This window comes from Uloborus diversus, chromosome 2 (genome assembly GCF_026930045.1).
Source record: "Uloborus diversus isolate 005 chromosome 2, Udiv.v.3.1, whole genome shotgun sequence".
Taxonomy (NCBI): domain Eukaryota; kingdom Metazoa; phylum Arthropoda; class Arachnida; order Araneae; family Uloboridae; genus Uloborus; species Uloborus diversus.
Genome location: NC_072732.1, coordinates 201,650,216 through 201,675,091, shown reverse-complemented (window position 1 = coordinate 201,675,091; position 24,876 = coordinate 201,650,216). Strand labels below are relative to the sequence as shown.

The 24,876-nt window shown below is 34.1% G+C and overlaps 1 protein-coding gene across 1 annotated transcript; it reads right to left on the bottom strand.

The window, feature by feature from the left end:
• Nucleotides 1–537: 537 nt before the first annotated feature.
• On the bottom strand, nt 538–24,566 carry LOC129216757 (testis-specific serine/threonine-protein kinase 1-like). Its single transcript, XM_054850974.1, is given in 5 exon segments — nt 538–789; nt 7,648–7,898; nt 10,049–10,223; nt 15,878–16,097; nt 24,457–24,566. Coding segments are annotated over 5 exon segments (1,008 nt in total).
• Nucleotides 24,567–24,876: the final 310 nt, after the last annotated feature.

Genomic DNA, 24,876 nt, shown 5'->3' with positions numbered 1-24,876 from the left:
TAGCAGAGGTTGAGTCGGAACTCCGAAGTCACGTGACTCAGCAACGACGAATGGTTGACACGTTTTGCTTGAAACTAGCGAAAGATACCAATGCTTTGCTTGGAAATCTATCACGTGACTTGAGATCTTTGCTTCACGATTGAAAGTCTTCACTCCCTCCATTTTATCTCTTCACAATGGTTCTGCCCATGCGCGAGGAAGAATGCAGGGGTGTTGCCATGACAACACAGTGTCGCCATGGTTCCTATCCAATGATAGGAGATCGCTGTTGGAGCTCCTTCAGATTAGAAACCAAGCAAGCAATTCCAAGCATGGGGAGATGAAAAATGTTTCTGGAGTGCCCAAGCTCTGTTTGGGCGGACCGCACGTCACTGATCACATGCCATGGTTATACATAAAAATAAAAAAACATATAATCATTTTTTGTTACAGTTTTATCACTGATTCTGACTAATGAAAATTACACTACAAAACTGTCTCGAAGAGTTAATTTACAAATGTCCCTATGAAGTTGAAAACAAACTGCCATAAATAATGTCACGGGTTTCTCAGAAATCCTTTGAATTCAAATTCTTCTGACGATCCTCTGTAGACTACGAGTTTCTTGCTGGGTTGGCTCATGCTGAGTTTTGCGTCAGACTCGTTTTGAAGGTTCGGATTGGATTGGAAGAAAGCCCTGCTTTGGAGCTGCTGGTAGTTCCCTCCAGCCACGGTCCATTCGTGGCGGCTCACGTGATCCATGGTGGCTCGACAAGTAATGTCAGGTTCCAGCATTCTGGTGATTAGGTTCTAAACGAAATAAAAATAAAAAATGATATTTAACTACGTTTTTTACTATATGACTCATATGGATCATAGATAAGATTTAAAAAAAAAAAAAACGCTCTCGATCAAGTCACCTTTTAAAAGAAAATAAATACATTTTGTGCTATATATGTCCCATGGACCGTATGTTGGGCACCATTTCGATTAGTTTCACTTTGCATTCATTTTTATTATTTTACTAGAAAGTCGCCCCTCAAGGAACGACGGGTGAAACTTCAACTCATCTACATTTGAACAAAACCATTGCCTGTTTGGTGATATTTTGATAGTTGAAATGTTAACCCTAACTCCTGTGGATTAATCCTAACCTCTAGTAGACAGCATTCATTGTTGTCCACTTTTTGGTTTCTTCAATACGCAACTCCAGCGCTCGAATACGCTACCTGGCGGTAATTTACGTAACTGCGGAAAAAACTAAAACATTGCGTTCCACGTATGTCTGTTGAGTAAACATAGGCAGTTTGTTATGAGTATTTATTAACGCATTCGATGTGTCTTGGATTGCTTTCAGTAATAGAAAGTGTTTTTTTCCCTTAATGTTATTCTCGAGCTCCTCAAAATAATGTTAGTCTTGATTATTTCCCTCTAAAAAGTGAGTTGACTGTCGTAAATGGCGTGAAATCCTAAACAAAGAAGAACTCTGGATTAACAAACTTCGCATTTGCAAGTCTATTCGAAGCATTTTTTTTTTTTTTTTTTTGGAAGAGGATAACTTTATACAAGTTAAATTTTTTTATTGTTTTGTGTGAATTTGTAAGAATATGTTTTATTTTTTATCTTAAGCTCAAAAGAAGGATTGTATGCAGTATTATCGTAGAACGGAATGAAAAATGTTTAACGCTGAGAATTTTCATCGCCAAAATAGTGCGATTATATTTTAGGGTTATAGTTTTAGTATTGTGCGAGCAAAGAACACTTGCTTGGCGAGATTTTGCATGTCAGTTGTAAACCATTTTTATTTTTTATCATGTGTGGATTAAAATGGTAGAAAGATAACAGAATTCGATAAGTTTAAAGAAATAATGGAAGATCAATTAAAAAGAAAACTACCGCCATGTATCCGTGAGAATTTTATTGATGATGCATGACAGAATTAAATCATAATTCAGAAATTAGAAACATACGAAACCGAATGTAAAACAATTAGCGCTAGCCAAACAAAACAAAGATCTTTCATCTTCCTCTTTTGATAACACTGATAAACAAAGGTTTATTTACATGAAATATTTATAGTGTTCATATGGCTACAATAAAAATGTAGTTTCATCAAGAATTGATAAATTTTGAAATCGACGTCGTGGAAATGACTGCTTACAACTACGCACTACGAAATTTGTATTAATTTCTAATGTTTAGTAATGCTTCTTGAATTCTCATTTCTTTTTACATGGCCCAGAATATCCATAAGACTTAGAAAATTAATTTAAAAAGAATAAAACAAAAAAGTCATGCATACAAACAAAAATTACTAGGCTCATTAGCATTTTCTACGCTACGGCGTGCGTTTGTTTTAGTTTTTTCGTCCGCCATTAGACAGTGACTGCAGTGCCCCCTATAGTTCGTTGGAGTTGCGAATCTTCATTCTCCTAAAATGAGTTTTACCAGTAAAACAGTTAAGTGACCGGATGCAGTTCAGCCTTGTCAAAATAAAGTATTTCCCTCCATGTCAAACATTAATAAAAAATATTATGAAATTATTATGCCGTGGCGCGGGTTTCATTGTTGGTGAAGTCAGGAGCGTTACTAGATCATTCGCTATCATATAATTGAGTATTAATAAATTAGTTTTTTTTTTTAATTTCAAAATTTGTTCATCCATTTAGAGGTCGTTCGCAAATGAGGCAGTAAGAGGTAAAAGGATGCAACTGCCAAAATCAAAAAATTTGTAAGTAATCTGTACAAATTCTAGGTGTATGTCTCCTCCTGTTTTGGAGAAAGAGATAATACTATATCCCTGGAGGATGCTGCAATACAGCATGATTTAGAAAATCTTTTCAAGGAAAGTCTACCTAGGACCGGAACTTAAAACGCGTTTTAATCAAAACTTGGGAAATGTCCACTTTCATCCCTTTGCTTCTTACTGCCTCAAATGATGTCAAGCTTTGAAAGGAGAAGGAGATTGTGATATTGTGACAGTTTGTGACAAGGGGGAGGGAGGATGTAACAAGAAGTGTGACACCACACTTTTTTGTTACAATATTTCAATGAAAAGTAGGGTTACATGAAATAAGCGTTAAGTGTTAGTGACCAATAATAATTCTCCTTTTTCCTCCAAAAAAAAAAAAAAAGGCTGTGAAACTTGAAAAAAATTAGGGGGTGCCATCCCCAAAACTGGGACGTGTAGAGGGAAAACGGTTTTTATGTTTGTATTCGAGGATATTACATAAGAATCAGAAAGAATACATAATCCAATTGTAGAACTCACTCCGCATAGTTTCTACAGTTGGAGCAAACCAGAGGCGGCGGTTGGGACTTAAAAGGGGGGCGGGGCGACATCTAAAAGCCCTTGCATTTTTAGCTACAGCAAAAAAAATGAATGAAAAATAACGGGAGGGGGGAGTACAAAATTTTTCTAAGGCTGGTTTTGAGAGCATATGAGTGGTAATTGATGAAAATCTAACAGCTTAGCTTATGTTTTTCTTAAGATTTTGATGAGTTATGTACATAATTTTTCCCGAAGAAACACTCAGACATGAATTGGACTTACATTATGTACCCCAAAATATTTTGAGGTGTCACAAACACTTAATTTCATTAAGCAAGAATGACTTGTTTAAGTAAAACATTTGGTTTACTAATATCTAAACAATGAATACATAAACTAAAGGTTTCTGCTCGTACTATATAATGTTTCGTAAACAGATATACGAAGTAAAACAAATAACTATGATCTGAAAATTTTGACATTTCTGCTTTTTTTATAACTTCTAGTTTTGGTTCTTAAATTAGAAAATAAAATAAATAAATGAACCAAAAAAACTGGAGGGGCGGTTAACTCCCCCCCCCCTTTTTTTACCCCACTACTTCCCATCTCCCTTAATCGCCGCCACTGGAGCAAACCTAACCTGTCAACGCCGTAATGCTCTGGTAAAGATCTGCGTAGCCTTCGCGATGCTGCTTGGTTAGTTGCCCCAATTGTAGTTAGTTGCTCTTAGCATACTTAAGTAAATTTGATTTTAAAGAAAAATTCGCCTATTAATCAGTAAAGATTTCCCAATTGTAAATTAATCTGGCAACCGGCTCATTATGGCTGATTGCTGTTTACTACCATATAGACTAATAATAAGAGTAGACCAAGCTATGGCAACCCTTTTGTTGCTCATAAACCAAACCATGTGACTGGTGGATATCCTAGCAACAGCGGGCGTTAATCGTAGCAGACGATCAACACCAGCGAGAAATAAAATTAATAGAATTGATGGAACACGGAAGAATGATCTTTTATGGAGTCCGATCTGTAAATTTGTTATTGTAAAGGTGCAAATATTTTGTTAATATAGTGAGTTTATCGTTTAGATAGTATTGTGCATTTTCTTTAGTCAATTTCAATAACTCTCTAAGCAATTAAAGATGCAAGCGCCCAAAAAGAATCGGCAAACGGTAAGATTTTTACCAACAATTTCAATTTAAGATACCGATTAGTACATTTTTGCGTTAACGCAAAACGTTTACGAAATTACGTTCACGCCAACGCTGACGTAGCAGTTCCAAATGAAATAAAAGTTACTGAAAACTGTGATCAAAAACTAATTACTGATGTCAAAATAATGCATAACTAAAAGAAAAACAGTTGAATCTCTGCACCTGGAAAAAAATTATAATGAAAACACATTACATCTTAAAATACATGTCGAGTGCCAAACTATAGATAATGTTGCCATCTAGCAACCATGCTGCCAAAGTTTTCGCCAAGCCTTCCACCAGTCACATGATGTATCCATGAACCAATTTTTTCATCAGCAAGTCTGAGAAAGCTCGGTCTACTCTTGTTATTAGTCTATGTTTACTACCGATTAATTGGTGCATTCGCTAAATGTACTTGAGAAAAGGCCTGTTTGAAGTAAGTGACCTATCTTTTACACCAGGATGTTTTAATTTTCGGTACACTATTGTATTTAGGAATTCCTGTGCGTAAAATTCGGGAGACTTTGCGTGAATAAATTTAGCAACGAATTTTGAATTTAAAGTTGAAAGTTTTTTATATAAAAGTTGGTATTTCTTAAATAAAGCTCGGATATGAACTGAAATTCGGCGTTCGGAAATCTGGAAGGCCCAAAAGTTAGGAAATTCAGATTACTATTTTGACCTTATTGAAGTTACAAAAAAAGAAAAACCTACAGCTTTTAGATTGGGGGGGGGGACGTTTTAAAAGAGGTATGTACTTTTTCTGTAATAAATGAAAATAAATTTATTTCTAAAAATTATAGCTTATTCCTAGATATTTATGATGAAAGATGACCAAAAAACTTTTGCTGTTTTAGAGAAAAGTCGGGAATGTTTTACCGCATTTTTAGGGAAATGAAAGCTTTAAAAAAGGGGAAATTAACTTAAAATGTTTCCAAAATGATCAGACATATTCTATTTTCATACTCGTGTATGTAATGGTTTCGCTTTTGCGATTGCGATGTTTCTGCCATGGGGTTTTTTGCAAGGCTGCGGAGTCGAAGGGGAAAAGACCGGCTCCGACTCCAGGAGTTTTAGAACATTCGACTCAGACTCCTTTACACCAAAATCAGTCTGACGGTATTTCCGAAAGCACTGCTAAAGTTGCGGAATTTGAGACAAAATGACCGACTCTTGGAATTTTCAACCTTTGACTCCCGACTCTTTTACCTCAAAATCAACCCGACTGCGATTCCGACTGGATTTTTTTCCGAATTTCTAATCACACTCAAATCTATTTCTCTTGGGGAACTTCGTTGATTTGATGAAATTTCGGAAGATATTTACTTTATTAGGCAGTTTGGGAAACGGCATCAAAATTCGGGAGTCTCTCCAATAAAGCGAGAGGATTAGCAGTTATGCCATTGTCAGTGGCGCACACAAGGACACAAGGGGAGGATCCAAAGGGTCCAGACCCCCCCCCCCCCCCCCACACAGTCCTTGAGGTTTTTTAATTGACTGTAATCCTATGCATGTAGTGCGAATCAAAATTCCAAGCAAAGGTAATAATCATTTCAAGATTCAATAAATGATAAAAAAATTTATTGAATTAATTGAAATGAAAAAAAAAAGAACCAACTTCAAAAGTGCTCTAAAAAGTGAAAAACAATTTTATTCTTTAAACACCATCGATAATACTTTTAAACATAATTTTTGAAGTTGGCGCAAAAACAAAAAGTAAAATCCAGTGTAACATGCTTCGTTCATATTTTTTTCAGAAAATCAAAAATTAGGAACGAAACATTTATATCGTTACTCAAATATGCTGTCATCAATGCATAATGTAAGTGGTAGTGAAGAAACTGGGCCTGGTTAATTTTTTATAGTTGTAGTTGAGTTATGGCTGTGAATGATTTTATCTATCGTTTTTGCGCCAACTTCAAAAATTATGTTTAAAAGTATTATCGATGGTGTTTAAAGAATAAAATTATTTTTCACTTTTTAGAGCACTTTTGAAGTCGGTTCTTTTTTTTTTTTTTTTTTCAAAATTTTTTTATTCTTTTTAGTGTAAATGTATTTCAGAAATAGTAAGAAGTTACCATCACGAAACTTCACCTTATTTTTTTCATAAAAATGCCCCATACTAAAAAAAAAAAACTATAAACACGCCTTAAACTTTAAGCGATTGGCACTAAAGACTTATCTTTGCTCCTTTCTGCAATTCATTTGCGTGTTAATTTAATTATAACCATTTAAATAATACGTTTTCCCAAACTAATTTACATTTCACAGCATACAAGATGCTTGTAATGCAATCCTGTATCTCCTTACTTAGCCCCGATCATCTGCTATTGACATAGATGATAACGATAAAAATACTACTATAGTTGAGGCAAACGTAACCTGGTAGCATTGTGAAGGCTAAGCAGATCCTAATCACTGTATTACTTCGCTTCCACGTTTGGTTTACCCCCACTATTGAGCAATGACACTGAAGAAACTAGATGCTTGCTTCAGAGAAGCCTTCACTCAAAATTATCATTACAATTGCTATTAATATCACTGTTGTATGGCACCAAACTTTTGTAACAATGGATTTTATATTTAATCATTTAATAGGGAAAATGCGTGAAATTTACTGTTTTTTACTGATAACTTTTTTTCTAAAAAACAAATATGGTCAAACGAAGTAATGGGACCTAAGTTGAGCCATCCCCTATCCATTAAAAAAAAAGAATCATCAAAATCGGTTCGCTAGGTGAGACGCTGTGAGTGGACAAAAAAAAAAAACATACATTACGGTATGAACTGATAACCGCTTCCTTTTTGAAGTCGGTTAAAAATACGTAATAAATTTATTTTTCTCTCTTTCTTTCCCTGCAAAATCGAACTATATGTGAACATAAATTGTTCTACAATGACGATTTTGCTTCGATGTTTTACTTTTAACATTGAGAAAAGTAAATATATTCATTCTTGTGCTTTCTGATATTTTAGTTAAAAATTTGTTATTCATAAATTTATTTTATTAACTAATGCTAAGTAATTATTCAATATACATATTTTTTTTAATGCTTTTTTTTTTCCTACAGTCGATAAAATCAAAGGAATATGTTTGGATGCGTGTTGGAGTATATGAGAATGGTGGACCTTCGATCCCGTACCCTTTGAAAAATTTCTGTGTGCGCCACTGGCCATTTAATAGAACCGTAACCGTACCTTTACCGTTCGTGTAAACCTCACGTTGGCTTGAAACTTGATCTGTTTGTTTTGCTGGCTCCTCACCATCCTGGCGACATTGGAATCGTCGAAGGGCATGGCTCCCGTGATCATGATGTACAGGACGCAGCCCAAGCTCCACACGTCATACATCATGGGGTTGTAGGGAGTGCCTTTGAGCACTTCTGGGGGCGCGTAGGCCGTGCTGCCGCAGAACGTCTCGCTGAGAACTCGCCTGCCTTTACTGTTGACTGGAAGGAGGAAGAGTGAAAAGTAATTAGGGGTAACGACACCAGTAACAGACATGCTTAAGACATTGCTCTCAGGTTAAGTCAATTTTCTGAGCCTATTAATGTATTTAGACTTGGAAAACTATTTTTCTCACATGCAACTGCATCTCGTCTAACGTTTGGCTGCTTCTAGATCCTTTGAATCGGTTAATTCTATTTTTATTTGCTCAATTTCGAAAAAAGGTCCGACCCTCCAGTAACATACACCGGAAATTCTGATGAAACCCAGCAACAGATAGGATGAGTAATGGACAGAATTCTTCTTTTCTCTTCAAAACGAGCAAAAGTTCTTTATTTTTATACCACCTAAAACCTTACTAAATTCAAATAAAAATAAAATATCGGCAGAGCTCGTGGTGGCTGTTCATAACCTTCCACCACTGCCTTGTAAAGACCAACTGGCTCATAAAATTTACTCTGAGAACACTAGATGGTTGCACCGTTATTCACGGGTCGCAGCAACAACAGTTTTACCCGCCTAAAATTCTTATTATTTAAATCGAAACTTACGACTGTCCGTTACTGGTGGCGTTACCCTAGTGAATTTCTGATACTCTAAAGCATTGGTGCCCAACTGTTTTTTACATCCGGGTCACAATCGACACTAGGATGAATCTCGCAGGTCAGAACACATATAAATAAAAAAATATTTTAATAGATAGCATGGGAAAACGAGGAAAAGGAAAGAAAATTGCAAACCAAGAACTGTTGTTGTAGAGAAATTTTAAAATTAAGTTTAAAGATATTAAACCTAGGCATTTAATCGATTGCGAATAATAAAAAATCCTTTGTGTTGAAAATACGATAATATATTTTCCAAATTTTACTCTTCCTTGTTTTTATGTAAGGAGAAAAAAAGATTTTCTATTACGAAAATTTTGGTGACATTCAGAACTCTACAGAATGTTTGATACAGAACATTCAAATCTAGTTACCGAACTGGTCCTACTAGCGATCGAGGAACGGGTTTGTCTGACAACAACATAACACGTACCCTATAAATATGTATCAATCAATTCCTCCAAATATTTAGACCAACTTCAGTACCGCTGACAATCCTCTAACTCTCCAGAGAAATTTTGAGGATTCTTATTTCGATTCTAGCCAGGAAACTACAATTTAGAGCAATAATAAAACAATTAAATAAGAAGCTACCTAAGAGCATTTTAAACACGTTTCTGGAAGCATAAATTATTTGCCCTCCTGTCCTCATCATTGAAATATGAGTTCTTAAAGTCAGCTGAAATGATAAGAAAAGTTGCCTAAGCGAGTTTAAGCAAATAATGGAAGAAGTCTTTCATAAAATTTCTTAACATTTCGGCAGACTTTAAGGCAGTTCACTTTGTTAAAGGACACTAAAACTTGGTGGCATGTATCACCATGTGTGCTACTTTTCAGTTCTGACCAGAAAACCAACATTAGAGCAATGTAAAACCTGTTTCAAAGTACAGGGCCCGACTGTGATTTTTGTAAGCACTGGGCACGAACCGGATTTGGTGCTCTCCCCCCCCCCCTTTCCCCACTTATACAATATAATGAAGTAATTTAATATTTTGGATTTGGAATATGTGAATATCGTTTTTTTTTAATTAAATATGTACATTGTACATCTTGCTTTGATACAGTTGGAAATTACTTCAACTTTTTTAAACTTTAGGTACAGATTTGGTGCCCTGGGCTTGTGTCCCATGTGCCCCTGCCTTAATCTGACCCTGTCTGGGTGCATAAATTATTTGTCCTCGTGTCCCCGTCATCTAAATATAAGTTCTTACAGTCGACCAAAATTTTTGGAAAAGCCGCCAAATTTAGCGAATTTTAGATAATAATGGAAGACATCTTTCACACGATTTGTGGATGGATGCAAACGAATTGCCGGCTCAATTTATTAGGCGCTTTTATTAAAATGTCGGCTGACTTTAAAACCTTATATCTCTACGACGAGAGGAATAGGACAAATCATTTTTGCATCAAAAATGTGTCTTAATACGTTCTTTCGATTACGACCCATTTTAACTTTTTTCATGATTACACTATTTAAAATTTCCCTGGTGAGAATCCGTAAGCTCCTGGAAACCTTTTGAAATTATTAGAAATCTCTAGAAAATCTTTACCTGTACTTCTGCAAAACCCGAAATCTATGAGTTTAATTTCGTCTTCTTCGTTTATCAGGATGTTTTCGCATTTTATGTCTCTGTGTGCCACGTCGAGGCTGTGCAAATACCTCAAGGCGCTTACCAGTTGCTTGAAGTAGTGGCGACTTTCATGTTCGTCCAAGCATTTGCGGATCTGTTCAGAAAATTAAGTTGGAGAAGATTAAGATAGGGAGATGTGGGCCAAAGAGAAATGGTTAAGATCACTTACTTTTTTAATGTGAACAAATCGAATTTTTTTTCTAAAATTTACTGTTCATAAAGAAGGTACAACATATTTTATGACAAAAATTGCATCGAAGAATTTTTTGTTTTTGGCAGTAACTTCGTTCCTCCAAGAAAAAATGGAAATTTTTCACTTCTTTTTTCAATGGGGCACAGTGAAAAAAAAATCGAATCAAATATTTTTTATCTGATTATTAGAGATATTTTTGATCAAATGAATGTGAAAAAAAAGAATGAATGAATAAATAAAAATAAAAAATAAACAAATAAAAAAGTAATTAATTAATATACGACAAAAACAAATAAGCGAACAAAGTAGTGAATGAATAATAAATTAAGTTTATGAATGAATAAATGAGGGAATTATAAAATGAAAGAATGTAGATGAGAGAAATAAGTAATAAACATGCAAGTGATTTGATAAAGTAGGGTCTGTTGGGGTAAAGTGGTCATAAAATCGTAGGTTTTCAACTTTGGTGGATAATAAATACAGCAAATAATTTAAACACCTCAACTTTTTTTGTTGTTATTTTACATTGCATTATTAAAGAACACAGTACATTGAAGTTTAGAAAAAAAAATTGATTTAATTAGTTTTATAACACTTTCTTTTCCCTTTGTATTTATGACCACTTTACCCCATGGGATGGGGGAAAGTGGTCATAGCATGGGTTAAATGGTCATAGTTAAAAAAAATGCAAAACCGTATTAAATAACTCTAATATTTGTATATTTCAGTTATTTTTATGGTTACAAGTATATGCACTAAAATATGCATGTATTCACGAGTATATACGTGTCGTTTAAGCATGAGTAATCACGTTCATATATGAGTAGATACCGTGCATACCTGAGTAAATACATGTATAATAGACGCATACACGCATATATGTACAAATGTACATGTGGGTATATACATAACTGTACAAAAATGTATGTACGGGTATATACGAGTTAATTCGTGGATGCATCCAGTGCGTGTTTTTACGTGTCTACTCACGTATATACACGTATATATGAAAGCACGAGTATATACGTATGTATATGTGTAAACACAATTATATACCTAAAAAAACGTATATACGTACATTTACGTGTACGTACATACTCGTCAACCAGTACATATATGTATTCACGAGTATATACGCTTACATACATGCATGCCTACAGAGTGAATCCAAGCTCTTGAGCAAAAATCTAAGGGGTGTGAGAGGTGAGGATAAAAAGCAAAGAATAATAAGGAGTTTAAGGTCGTTGACGCGCTACATGCACACAAAGCCAGAAACTGGTGGATGCAAAACAGGTCACAAATTTTTTCCGCAAAGATGATTTTACTCAAAATTTAGTTTTTAAGAAATATTTAGGGAACTTGTTAAAAGTTACGGCCCGTAGTAGTTCTAATACACGCGTCGCAACAAAGGCGCAGCGACAGATGAAGTTTTTCAGAAGTCTCGTTATTAAAACAGAGAGTGCTTTGTGATTGCGACGCATGTATTACAGCTGTAGGCCGCAAGTTTCTTCAATCGCTTTAAAACCTTCTTACGACCTAAAATGTTGTGCAAAATTGTCTTAGTGTAACAAATTTGTGACCTGTTTTGCATCCATCAGTCTTTGGCTTTGCGTGCATGTAGCGCGTCAGCATTGTGTTTGTTACCATATGTTGTTTGTGATTCTTGCTTCTTATCCTCCCCTCTAACACCTGTTAAAAATTTCCCCAAGAGTTTAACCTAACCCTGTATACTTGTATGTCATATGCTTGTATGTAAGTGTTTACTCGAGTATGTACGTGTATACACGTGTCTACCTGAGTATATAAGTGTTCGTATACATACGAGTAAAAGCAAGTATATACTTGTATAGTCGAATGTATATCTGCATAGATAAAAAATACCCATATCGCAGATACCCATATACGTATTTATTGGTCCATTTATGTGAATACGTTTATATACGTGCCTACACGAGTATATGCGTATGAATACGTATATACTCGTATATTTAACCCCATTTACGGTAAAAACCATACATATTAAGTGAAATTAATATTTCATTCATATCTGCCTTATACATAACTATTAAGTGACATTAGAAGAACAATATTCGTTAAGCCTAATATTATGACCACTTTGCCCCATCTTACTGAAATTGTTCTAAAAAATGATCCAAAATATATTCAGCTAACTGCTAATGAGTAAGCGATCTTAAGACATGTAGGAAGCTTCCTGTGCCATCAATCTGTTCATAATTCTAACAAAAAAAATTTCCCAAAGAAGTTAAAAGAGGTGTTTAGATTTTTAAAACTTTCATATTTCCCCAAATATTTTTTTTTTTTTTTTACCAAATAAAATTTTTCCAGGTTTGGAAATTTTGTATTCAAAATGTAGTTTCTAACTCCCCGAACCTAAAATAAAATTTTCACATTCATTCGAACATTTATTTCCAAGCTATAGTCATTTATTTGAAGTATGACCACTTTACCCCATTGACCACTTTCCCCCACCAGACTCTATTGAATAAGTAAACGAAACGAGCTATTTCACTTTGCCCTGAATGCACTTGAATAACTGTACATTATATTAAACACAAATAAGCCTAAAATTAAACAAGTAAATACTGTATCGAATGTTAGTTGATCTCAATTAATATTTAAAACGTTAATAATAAGAACTTTATCATTTATTAATGATAAAAATAATTTTTGACTAAAAACAAAATATTACAATATGAGTATCAATTTTTGAAAATTGCTTTTATTATGTTCTTTAATTGTCAGAGGTAACTTTATCTTGACTGGAATATGCTACATGTGTTACTACATGATTAAAATATTACCAGATAGGTGGTGCTAAAAACGGAGTAAATATTTCACCATTTCACTATGCCCCACATTCCCATACATCGCAAAAAAATAAATCTGGACATTGTAAATTTTATATTCAACTATTAAACGCACGCATTGACACAAATGAGACAATTTTACACATATACTGTTCAAAACCTGGTTTTATGTCCCTCGAATCTACGTTTTTCCCGCATTTCACGTTTTTTCCCCAGCAGGTCCCAATTTTTCCGTTTCTAACAATGATAGTTTAACCCGGATGGAAAATTTGTTAGTTAAACATTTCCCGCCTTTTACGTCTTCTCTGAGAAGGAAAAAAACTATTAAATGTTCCAAAATAAGTAATGCGTTCTCTTCTGGGTTTTTTAAAGGTAAATTTTCGTTGTTGATAGTAAATGTATGAAAGCAGAAAAGCTACTACTTCATCCAGTTATATTACGGACGAGTTTTACCCTAAACGCTCGAATTCGCAACTAAATGTATTAAAATGATCTAAAATTGTGTATAATAACGCATGAAGCGTCGTTGTATGTTTGCAATAAGAAATGAATTTGGATTGAAGTCTCGCGCCAAACTCCTCGATAAGGAGCGCATTGTGAAAAGCTTCTTTTGCTTATTGTGTTTACTGCCTTCCTTATTTCTTTCGAGTTCGAAGTTTTTGACTCTTCCAACGAGCGCCAACAATACTGAGGAGCACTATACGATAGCTTTAGGCTACCTTTTCATAAAAACTTTTTTTCTAATAAACTTTTTTTTTAGCGCTCCCTCATTAAAAAAGGATTAAGGGTGAGTAAAGAAAATATTGTTACAAATTTTGTAAATAGTAATTATTTTTATGATTAATTTTTTGTAATCTGGCTAAATTAGGCGTTTATTCCATTATTTTTCATCTAAAGTTATCTTAGTAACGTCACTTGTAAATAGTTTCTTGTAATGTACATACAATCCCCCAACATTCGACTGAAGTATACGGTACCCCCATTTCTAAATGATAAGATTTGTGAATGGAATTTAAAAAAAATATGAGAAATTGGTAGAACATTATAGGATTTTCTGGATATTTCTTTGCTGGGTATAAAACGCAAGACGTTGGTAAGGGCGTCTTGTGAATGGAGGAGAGTCAGTTTTGCTTTCTAACTGTGGAGTCTTGTTTTCAGCGTTCCGCTGGAAGTGTGTATTAGCCTTTGCGCTATATTATTGCGTATTTTTTATGTAAATACATGTGTAACCGTTTAGTTTACGGTGTTAATTGATATTTGCCTAATTGCTATGGTTAATTTAGCAGTTGAGATAACGATAGTTCTTGTACATAGTTGTAAATATATCTCCTGTGTTTTCTCAAGAACTGTGTCGTCATTTCGAAGAAAGTTTTAAGTGGCACCGGACTCGTAACAATATGTTTTTATTTACAATTCAGAACTTTTATTTGAGAGCTTAACTGCAAAGCATCAAATCGTAAAATATTAAATATTTCATCAAATCTGCAATTCAGCCAAGTTCTATGAATTAACATAATAGTTTTGGTGTAAAAACATTGAAACATATTCTGAGTAACTACGCCATCTTGATCATTCTGATTGGGTGAAAAGTAACACTTTTAGTAAAAGTTTTTCGAATTAGAACTACCATCGCTGCAACCAATCGTAATGTAAAGCATTTCGAAAAGCGTTAGTTGAAGTTGAGTTGAACCAAACACTCAAAATGCCGATTGTGACATTTAGAGAATGCAGTTTCATCCTTAACCCTGGTAAATCTTGGTCACGAACTCATCAATCTGGAGTAGTCGATAACGGAGCAGAAGGCTGATGTTCCTTAATCAAACTTATAGCAATCGCTTTTATGGAACATTTCAGAAGCAGCGGAACTTCACTGTCCACTACATCTATACAACGAGATTTGTCAGTTAGACCAAAGTTTTTCTACCTTTTTTGATCGACGGACTGGTAAAAAATTTTGAAAAGTTTCGTGAACTAGTGACATTAAAAAAAATATTTTTACTATGTAATACAAATAACAAATAAAACAATTAATATATAACATTTTAATTGGTATTAAAGAACTCTCACAAAAACATTTAAATGTGAGGACAAGTAATCCTCGTATATATAACAGCGAATGATCGAGTAACGCTCTTGACGTCATCAACAATGAAACTTGCTCCAGCACATAATTATAATAGTTATTAGTAATGTTTGACATGAAGGGTGATGCTTTATTTTGACGAGGCGGAACTGGATCCGGTATCTTAATTGTTTTACTGGTAAGACTGTCATTTTAGGAGAATAAAGAAACTAAAAAGTGGTCAACAATGAACGCTACCTACTGGAGTTGGGAGTTAATCCACTGGTTAAAATTTCAATGATCAAAATACCACCAAACAGGCAATTGATTGGTTCAAATGTAGAGATTTTCAGCCGTCATATATTGAGGGACGATTTTCAAGTTATTCTGATTTAATCATACTTAAGTAAACAATCATTTACCGGTCCGCCAGACCACCGGTTGAGAATCGCTGAGTTACACTATTCTATTCTATTCAAGAGTCACAACTGACTACAACTGTATTTATGTCGAGGACTGCATACTAAGTGCCTTGCCTCCATTATTTTATATACCGATAGATGGCAGCACCATCACCGGATCGAACAGTTAATGAGAATTTAGAACTAGTCCAAGAGAGTTACACTATGAAAGTGAAAATAGTATTTTTTTTTAAATCTTCTTACCCTTATATGCGACAGTAAATCTCCCCTTCCAATATACTCCATGAAGATGTAAACTGTTTTGGGGAAATCGAATATCTTGTAGACTTCGATGATGTTCTTATGCTGCACCGTGGCTAGAGTTTGGAGTTCTCTTGGAAGGAAACGGTTGTTGAAATCATTCGATATTTTAGCTCGTTTTATGATTTTCACGGCGATTCGCTTCCCCTTGTATGTAGCAGCTCTAAAGTGAAAGCAGTAACACTATCAGAACCAATTGACATGGGTATTTTTAATCAAAAGTACAGAAAACTCCCACAACCACATTCGCAGCATTAAGAATCAAAGGAAATTTAAGTTTAGTGCAGCAGACGATTGCAAAAAGAAGATTCTGACGAAAAAGAAGATTTAGTATCAACACTGACGCATATAAGCAACCTTTACTCAACTTGAGACCTTGCAATTAATTTGGGGCTTTAAAAGAAAAAGAAGACTTAGTAGTAACACTGACCCATATAAACGACCTTTACACAACTTGAGACCTTACAATTAATTTGAGGCTTTAAAAGAAAAAGAAGACTTAGTAACACTGACACACATAGCAACCTTTACTCAACTTGAGACCTTAAAATTAATTTGGGGCTTTAAAAGAAAAAGAAGACTTAGTAGTAACACTGACCAATATAGACGACCTTTACTCAACTTGAGACCTTATAATTAATCTGGGACTTTTAAGAAAAAGATTTAGTCACACTGACGCATATAAACGACATTTACTCATTGAGACCTTGCAATTAATTTGGGACTTTAAGAAAAAGAAGACTTAGTAGTAACACTGACGCATATAAACAACCTTTACTGAACTTGAGGCCTCGCAATTGATTTGGGACTTTTGTTTAGTAAGTCGGCTCAAATGCGTTAGTCGTATTTTTCCCCTCAACCAACGCATGTCAATAAATTACCTTCCTCAAAAGGTCTGAATTCACGTTTGAATGTATTCAATTTCGCAAACTTTTCGAATATTATCAAGAAGTTCTTGTTTCGAAATGAAACAGTAGTTATATCATGTAAAACTTCGAAAGAAATGGATAAAGTTTTTGTCTGGTAGCCAATCAGCAGTCCCCAAATTTTTAAATGGTCTCTAACAAAGTAAACGTCGTTTACATGCATCATAACATTATACATCATAACATGAAGTATCAACTTTCTCAAAAGAATGTTGTACTTGGAAAATAATAATTTGTACGTGTTTCGAGCTTTTTTCTAGAACAAGAAACTATGACGAATGCGTTTAGAACTTCTACCAATAGTTTCGAACTCTCCCAGTGCTCTCCCAATGTGCAAATGATCATGGTGCGGATATGAACAACAATCATCTTATTAGAAAAAAAATGCAACTGGATAAAATAGGTAACAGCAAAGCTCTAACTCACCCCCATCCCAGCCCTCCAAGGGGAGGGTTTGGAATTAAACCGCTCCCATTACAGAAGTAAAAAATTAAGTAAAAAATAGCTCAAATTTTAATTTAGGCTAGCTTAGAGTTACTTCGTATGTTTCTGCAATATATCTTTCTCCTTCGCATCTAAATAAAATTAAGCTGAATAAGTTCAATGAGGAAAGACCAGTTGAAACAATCTGACAAAGCTAAGCATCCAGGGTAATGCACCTTAACCTGTTTCTATGCGGTCTTTTTTTTTTTCGTGCGGTACATTAAAATTTCAATTAGGTTGGGGTTTAACTGCCGAAGCTCTTTTTAAAACGAGTGCGAGGTAGTATCTTCAAGTAACGACATAGGCGCCCCGATGGGAAGTCACTGTGACCTCCAAAAAAATTTCCCATTCGGGAAATTTGTCCGACTACTCGGGAAAACTATCATCACTTGGTTTACAGTCGAGTCCCGACTTACGCGACGGATGTGTTCCAAGACTCCTCGCGTAAGTCGAAATTTCGCGTTGTAGAGAATTGTACTTATACAATTTTTTAGAAACATACCAAATTCTTTAAGACACTGTTAAATACCCCTTAAACTGCTTTAAAGTATTCCTGAACTAAACATTACAGTTTCTTACTTAAAGAACTGAACTTTTACTGTTTTTAAAGAATAAAAAGCCATTTTATTCAACATAAAACACTTTAAGTTGCACAAAATGAATGATCAATGGGAGGGAAAGACATAAAATAAAACACGGCATGGTAGTAATAAAATGCTGCACTATAATAGTACTGTACGGTAGATACAGTAATAATATTCATGATTTGAGAAATAAAGATGGTAATGATGTTTGCTCCTTTCTTTTTCAATGCATCTTTAATACGTTTGCTTTGTCCTTTATAACGTTTCATTAATGACAACAGCCTCTTTCTGAACTCGAATTCACAGTGCAAGAGCAGCTTCCATTTTCATAATATATATTTACTTCGCTTAGACACTACTCTGCAATTCAATATTGAAACTAAGTTCTGAAGTCTGAGTTCTAAGTTCTGTTGTTTTGACTTTTAATTGTACGTATGAAAGATTCACTCATACTTATTTTCGTGCTACCGTCGACGTTTTGTAGTTTTCAAGCATATCGAGAATCTTAACCCTTTTTTTTCTCAGGAACTTTATTTTTCTTCCCATCTTCAAACTTTGGACGAAACAGCGCACGAAGGCGTCATTCTATTTCATCAACTTTAATAATTAGAAAGAAAAAAAAATAAATGAAAGATGCAGATTGGTTATTTGATGCACTAACAACGCGGTACGTAGACTAGTTTGGTATACGAACTTTCGCTGCTGTCAGTGATGCTAAAGAGATGTAATAACATTCACAAAATCAATATTTAGTAGCCAATATCGAAACTGATACTTCCTTCCAAAAAAAAAGTGTTGTCGTCGAGGAATTCGCGTTAGCTCTAAAATTCGTAATTTGTGAAAAACTCGCGTTATAGCCCTTTCGCGTAAGTCGGATCGCGTTGTAGCGGGAGGCTACTGTATTTTGATTTCGTTTAAAGATTATTTTGGGTTATTTTCTACGGGCGCCTTTTTTATGCGGTTTCTATCCACCGTATATATATATATATATATATATATATATATATATATATATACTAGCTGACCCAGCCACGCGTTGCTGTGGCAAAAAAGTTGGATTAAAATAAACTTTTACTCATTAATTTGATAGAATCAAATAAATATTTTTAAAAGAGCTTAAAATAGTATAGCCGATTTTAAAATATATAAGATTGATAATGGGCGTGATTCAATGTAAAAACGATTCATAAATGTTCCTGGAAAATTATGGGCAGCTGATGTGGCCAATTTCTGGCAGTAACACATCATGCCAAAACCCGGAAAATTTTTCCGATAAAAGTTAATAACCTTCCTGAAATTATCTCGGAAGCCTCTTGAAAAATTCGAAGATCTTCCTGTTTGAAGCTAGTCGTGTTTCTGGAACTTTAGTGTAAACTTAGGAAGGGATAAAAAAAAGCTTAGCACCTTTTTGATTTATTAAGGGGACACTGGACGTTCAAAAAGAAGAAATCTTTGTCAAATTTTTGAAATTTTTATTTTTTGAATTTATTTGAATGTGAGGGCAATTTTGTGAGTTTTGTTTTATTTATTATAATATAGAGAATGACTTTAAAAAAATTTCAGTGTTGTGAAATCAAACTAATTACGCAAGGGACTTTTCAAAGTTTTGTTAATTATCGTTAAGGTTATTTACATTTTTTTAAATAATTGGTCTTCTAATTGAAATTTTTTAAAGAAATTTTATAATTAAGCTTGTATTAGTGTTTAAAGTATATGGTTAAAATTTCATGCAAATCCATCAATAATTAAAAAAGTTTGTTTTCATGGTCCAGTGTCCGCTTAAGGAACTTCTATAAGCAGTAATACAAACATAGCCAAAGCTTAGGCAAAACTGCAAGCAAGTATCGAAAATTTTTACTCAGTAACGTTTCGGATTTTATTTTTTTTACAGTGCAGGCTGAAGAAAGTACTTATTGAATTCAGGAAGTACTAACTACATTTTCTATGGAAAAAGCACTATACTTACGCTTAGTAAATTTTGTAAGCATGACTTTGGCCCCAAAAAAAAAAAACTTGAAAGTGATAGTAAATATCGAAACTGATTGTAAAATAACCGAATGTATAAACTAAGCGTAAACCACCATACACTTTTAGATTCTACACTACATTTTATTCACTTCTGCTTTCTCTATAGTTTGTAATTAATAACTTCTTTACAAAATATATTAACTAAATTAAAAACATATAAAAATTAAATTTTTTTCAATGAAGTAGATAACATTGACTTCGAACTATTGTTTCTATTATTTGAAAACTGAAAACTGTCTAAGCACTAAGTTGTGCACAATGTTCTTGCTTAACCAGTCTTTTGCTAATAAGAAAAGTATGATAACTTTCCACTTGTTAGTAGGCGATATATGGTAGCCCATGAGAGAAATATTTATGTTTCAAGTTCAAACCGAAAGAAGACATTGTTTGTTCTTGAGATATATTTATGGCCTTTGCAAAAGCTAAACGAATCAAAAATTGAAGCCTTTCAAATGTGTTTGAAAATTATGACGCTATTAATGGATTACGTGGCAACACAAACATTTCTCCTTTAAACTTTCCCGTCAAAATTGTTGAATTTTGATGAAAAAACGTGTACCGTTGTGTAATTTAGGTGGGTTTAAATCGCGAAAAAGAATAAATTTCTTGAGCCAATTTTCAACCGGAAATCGTGTAGACGCATTCCTGGTGTATCCAGGGAATTAAAAAACTCAGTTGGAATGTTAACTGCTTTGTTTTCATCGACAACTGTATAGGCTTGTTCAGCATCCATGGGGAGCTTTTTTTTTTTTTCCAGTCGTCAGTAATGGCTCATTATTCGCAATAATTGTAGCTAAGACAGCGTCATTGCTCTGTTGTTATACGTTGCAAATCAGTGTTAATTAAGTCGATGGCCCAACTATCAAGTGACGGCATATCATAATAACTAAGTGGCACATTTGAAATTGAAACGCAAAAACCTTCAGTGAAAACTAAAGCTTCATATTCATCTCTGGTTTAAAATCTAGATTTGGACATTTGTGTGTTTGTTAAACTTTATGAAATACATCTTCAATTGTGAAAGTTATATAGTTTCTCCTTAAAAAATGATGATTGTGTTCACTGTAAAAACGATTCAGAAACGTTCCTGGAAAATAATAGGCAACTGATGTGCCCAATTTCTACCAGTAACATATCTTACAAAAACCAGGAACGTTTTCTGATAAAAGTCAGTAACCTTTCTGAAATATTAAGAAATCTCTCCTATTAATGCCAGTCGTGAACCTTCTAGAAAAATTACATAGGTTTAATTTATTCGATTAGAAACTTCTTGATTTACCAAGAAAGCTCCAGAGGTATTAGAGCAACCACGGCCACGCAAAAATTGCAAGAAAGAACCAAGCATACTCCTTGCCTGCAATTCCAGCCTCGCAAAGCTGTAGCTATCCAGTGACTTATTGCTCCCATTGGAAGCTTAGTCAATCCGAACGGGCCATAAACATTCTAAAGCCGATACACTTAATAAACACGCTCCGTCGATATTTAAACGGGTAGCAAAAAATATTTTTCACACCAGTGCAAGGTCTGCATTCGTGCATCTTTTAGGAATTCAGGAAACTTTTTTGCGAAGATACTTGATTTTTTGGGGAAATAGGTGAAAACCTCTGAAATCACGAAACGTATCACGGAAATAACCAGTAACGTTTCGGAATTTTTTTAAAGTGTTGGATAGTATGTCGTCAAAATTGTTTTTAACAGTTGACGAATACTGTTTCTCCTTATGTCAAACCTGCATTTGAAAGTGTTAACTCCCAATGACTTTGTACGACCAATAAACACAATTTGCGGCATGCATCGGGATATGTATTTGACAGTCGACAATTGACGATCCATAAATATTCCTGTCTGTTCGGGAATGTTTACCGAAAACAAAACTGCTACAAAACCAGTGCTATTACAGAGGCAATTATGATTTTTAAAAAAATTAATTTCATCTGGGAATAGACTCTCAATTAGTTCACTTTTCGTCTCAACGGCAGTGTAGAAATTGTCTGGCTATTTCTTGTAGTGTATATTTTGGTACAGATCAATTTCACCGTTTCCAATACTCAGCAATTGCTTAGAAAATACTTGTGCGATTAGATTATTTTGCGTTTATACTCTCATGTTCATGGCCAATCGCATTATCTCGACATTGCGCTATAAAAACGATTGTTTTAAAAATGCGTTGATTTCATCGGAATAACTGGTAATGTCTGCCGGAAGTCCCCAGACAGTATTCAGACGATTTCGCCTAAAAGTTTATCGTTGCCGTTCAAATCTTGCACAATCCTAGGATGTGCTTCCCCCCCCCCCCGCCTTTTACTCATGAGCCATAGTACACTTATCCCAAATTATAATTTCACTCTCTTGCAACACTACAGCCATACCACGTTTTTTTTCTTTAATGTTACACATTGCGTTTTGTTTGTTATGAATATCTAATAGGCAACTTTAAAGCTGAATGTGCTGTTCGTCTACCGTCTAAAAAAAGTAGCAGCAATGCCTGACGATGCAATTGTCACTGCAATTTTCTATTGCGGACGTGTCTTCGCAAGAATTAATGATATTAAAAATCTTTTGGGGAACAAAATAAAGAAAATAATTATTTTCCGCTTAAATTCATTAACCTTCCTCAAATTAACCTGGAATATTTTTGAAAAATTCAGTAGTCTTCTTGGTTAAAGGCAGTTATGATTCTGGCACCTTCAGAGAAGCCTACCGCAAGTTTGATATAATAGCCTGGAACCTTCCTGCTTTTCTAAGAAAGCTCTCAAAGCATTAATGCACGCATTGCCAACGCGAAGCAAGTAGCTCGAATGTAACTCCTCTGCAACTCTTGCAAAGCTTCGTGATCCAGATATCTTTTCGCACTTATTGAGTGTTGAGTCTATCTGGACAACCCGTAGTCGTTCCGAAACCGATACACCTATTAAATACGTTTAGTTAATCTTGATACTGGTGGAAAAAAATATTTTTCACAACGGTGTGAAATCTGGAATTTGTAGCAATTCAAGGAAACGTTTTGAAAAGTATAGTTGATTTTCTCAGGAAGTGAATAATAACCTGTAATATCCCGAAACGTTATATGGAAATTCTAAGCAACATTTCTGAGTTTTTTTATCATGGTGTTTTTAGTAGTAAGTCATACGATGTTAGAGTTATATCGATTAATTTACACCGCCATCTATTAAGAATTTTTAGAACTAAACAATTAATTCACACTATTGTTGCATAATTAATAGGAAATTTGCAATAAAAAAATATAAAAACGATCCTATCTTTTAAGTTGGACCAAATTACAGATACATATGAAATTTGATAAAAATCGGTTCAGTAGTTTCGGAGTTTACCCCGAACAAACATCGTGACACGAGATTTTTATATATATATATATATATATATATATATATATATATATATATATATATATATATATATATATATATATATATATATATATATATATATATATATATATATATATATATATATAACTGTGTTGCAAAAACAGCTTTTTAAAGCTAATCGCGAAGTTTTATGCGCTTCCCTATTTACTGCATAAAAACAGGTTTGGGTGTATTTTTATTTCTTATGTAAACAGTTTTTAGATCAATTTTGTCTTGTCGCTATACTGTAGTAATAGTGGTAGAATGTAGTGGGAATAAAATAGAAAAGTATTTCTTTGCTATGCAATTTTCATTTTTAATGACTTTCTGTAAATCCATTGAACGCGATTTTTTACTAAATAAACATTAATATAAGATGCAAAAAATTATTTGCTCACTTCTTCCAAAATATAAAATTGTGTAGAAAATAAAGTGTTCGGTTGAAAGAAATCTATAAAATTAATGCCCGCTTTTTATTTTTGTTTCATTTATTTATTTATTTGCATATTTACTACTATTTTTCCAACTTTGGACACTGTCACCAGCGATGGAAAAAGCTTTAGTACCCATTCCCGTTGGAAAGAAGTGAGCAAAAGATATTTGCTCACTTCTTTCAAAATGTAAAATTGTGTAGAAAATAAAGTGTTCAGTTAAAAGAAATATCTAAAATTAGTGCGCGCTTTTTATTTTTGTTTCATTTATTTATTTATTTATTTATAAATTCATTACTACTGTCTGATTTCGAAAGCCGCGACTAGCACCGTTGAACGGTTCTATTTTAAAAAGGGGTGAGAGCTTGATGAAGAAAATGCACCATGGCAGCATTTCTGCTTTACCGATAAGGAAGGGGAATGAATTTAAAAAAAAAAAAGCCTCAACTCAAACAAACACCTCTAATAAACGAATCCAACGGTAAAAAAAAGAAATCCCCCCACATTCGTTATCTCTCTTATCATTATCTCCCCCTATTTTGATAAGATCAGAAGCGACCTGACGCATGCGTAAATTTGAGGAAGGTTGCGGTTTAAAATATCAAACAGTACTTTTAAAACTTTGGGCACTGTCACCCAGTGATGGAAAATTTATTAGTACTCTTTCTCTTTGGAAAACCCTGGTCGAGGGCCTGACTCTACCTGAACAAATCTGAGAAAACTTACTTGACTTTGCTGTAAGATCCTTCTCCAATCGTTTCACCGATACGAAACCCATGTTTCATCAATACTTCATTTGACTTGCGATTCATCTTTTGTTTTTCAACCTCTAACGAACCCTCCATATTTACTTTTTTAGCCAAATGGGAAGCGTTTTTTGACATCACCACCTAGCTGTAGAATCTAACCAAATCTGAGTTACTGAAAATTCCAATTTAAATCACATTTATAATTTCGTTAATTTTTAAGCTGCTAGCTGCTAAAATCTGACCTATTATACTAAAAACTTGGTCACTCATTCATTGTTAGAACTCACTGTTACTCTTGGTTATGAGGATCCATTGTTACATTTCTAACAAGTATCAATAATAGTATTGTGATTTGATTGTTATGACTAAATAG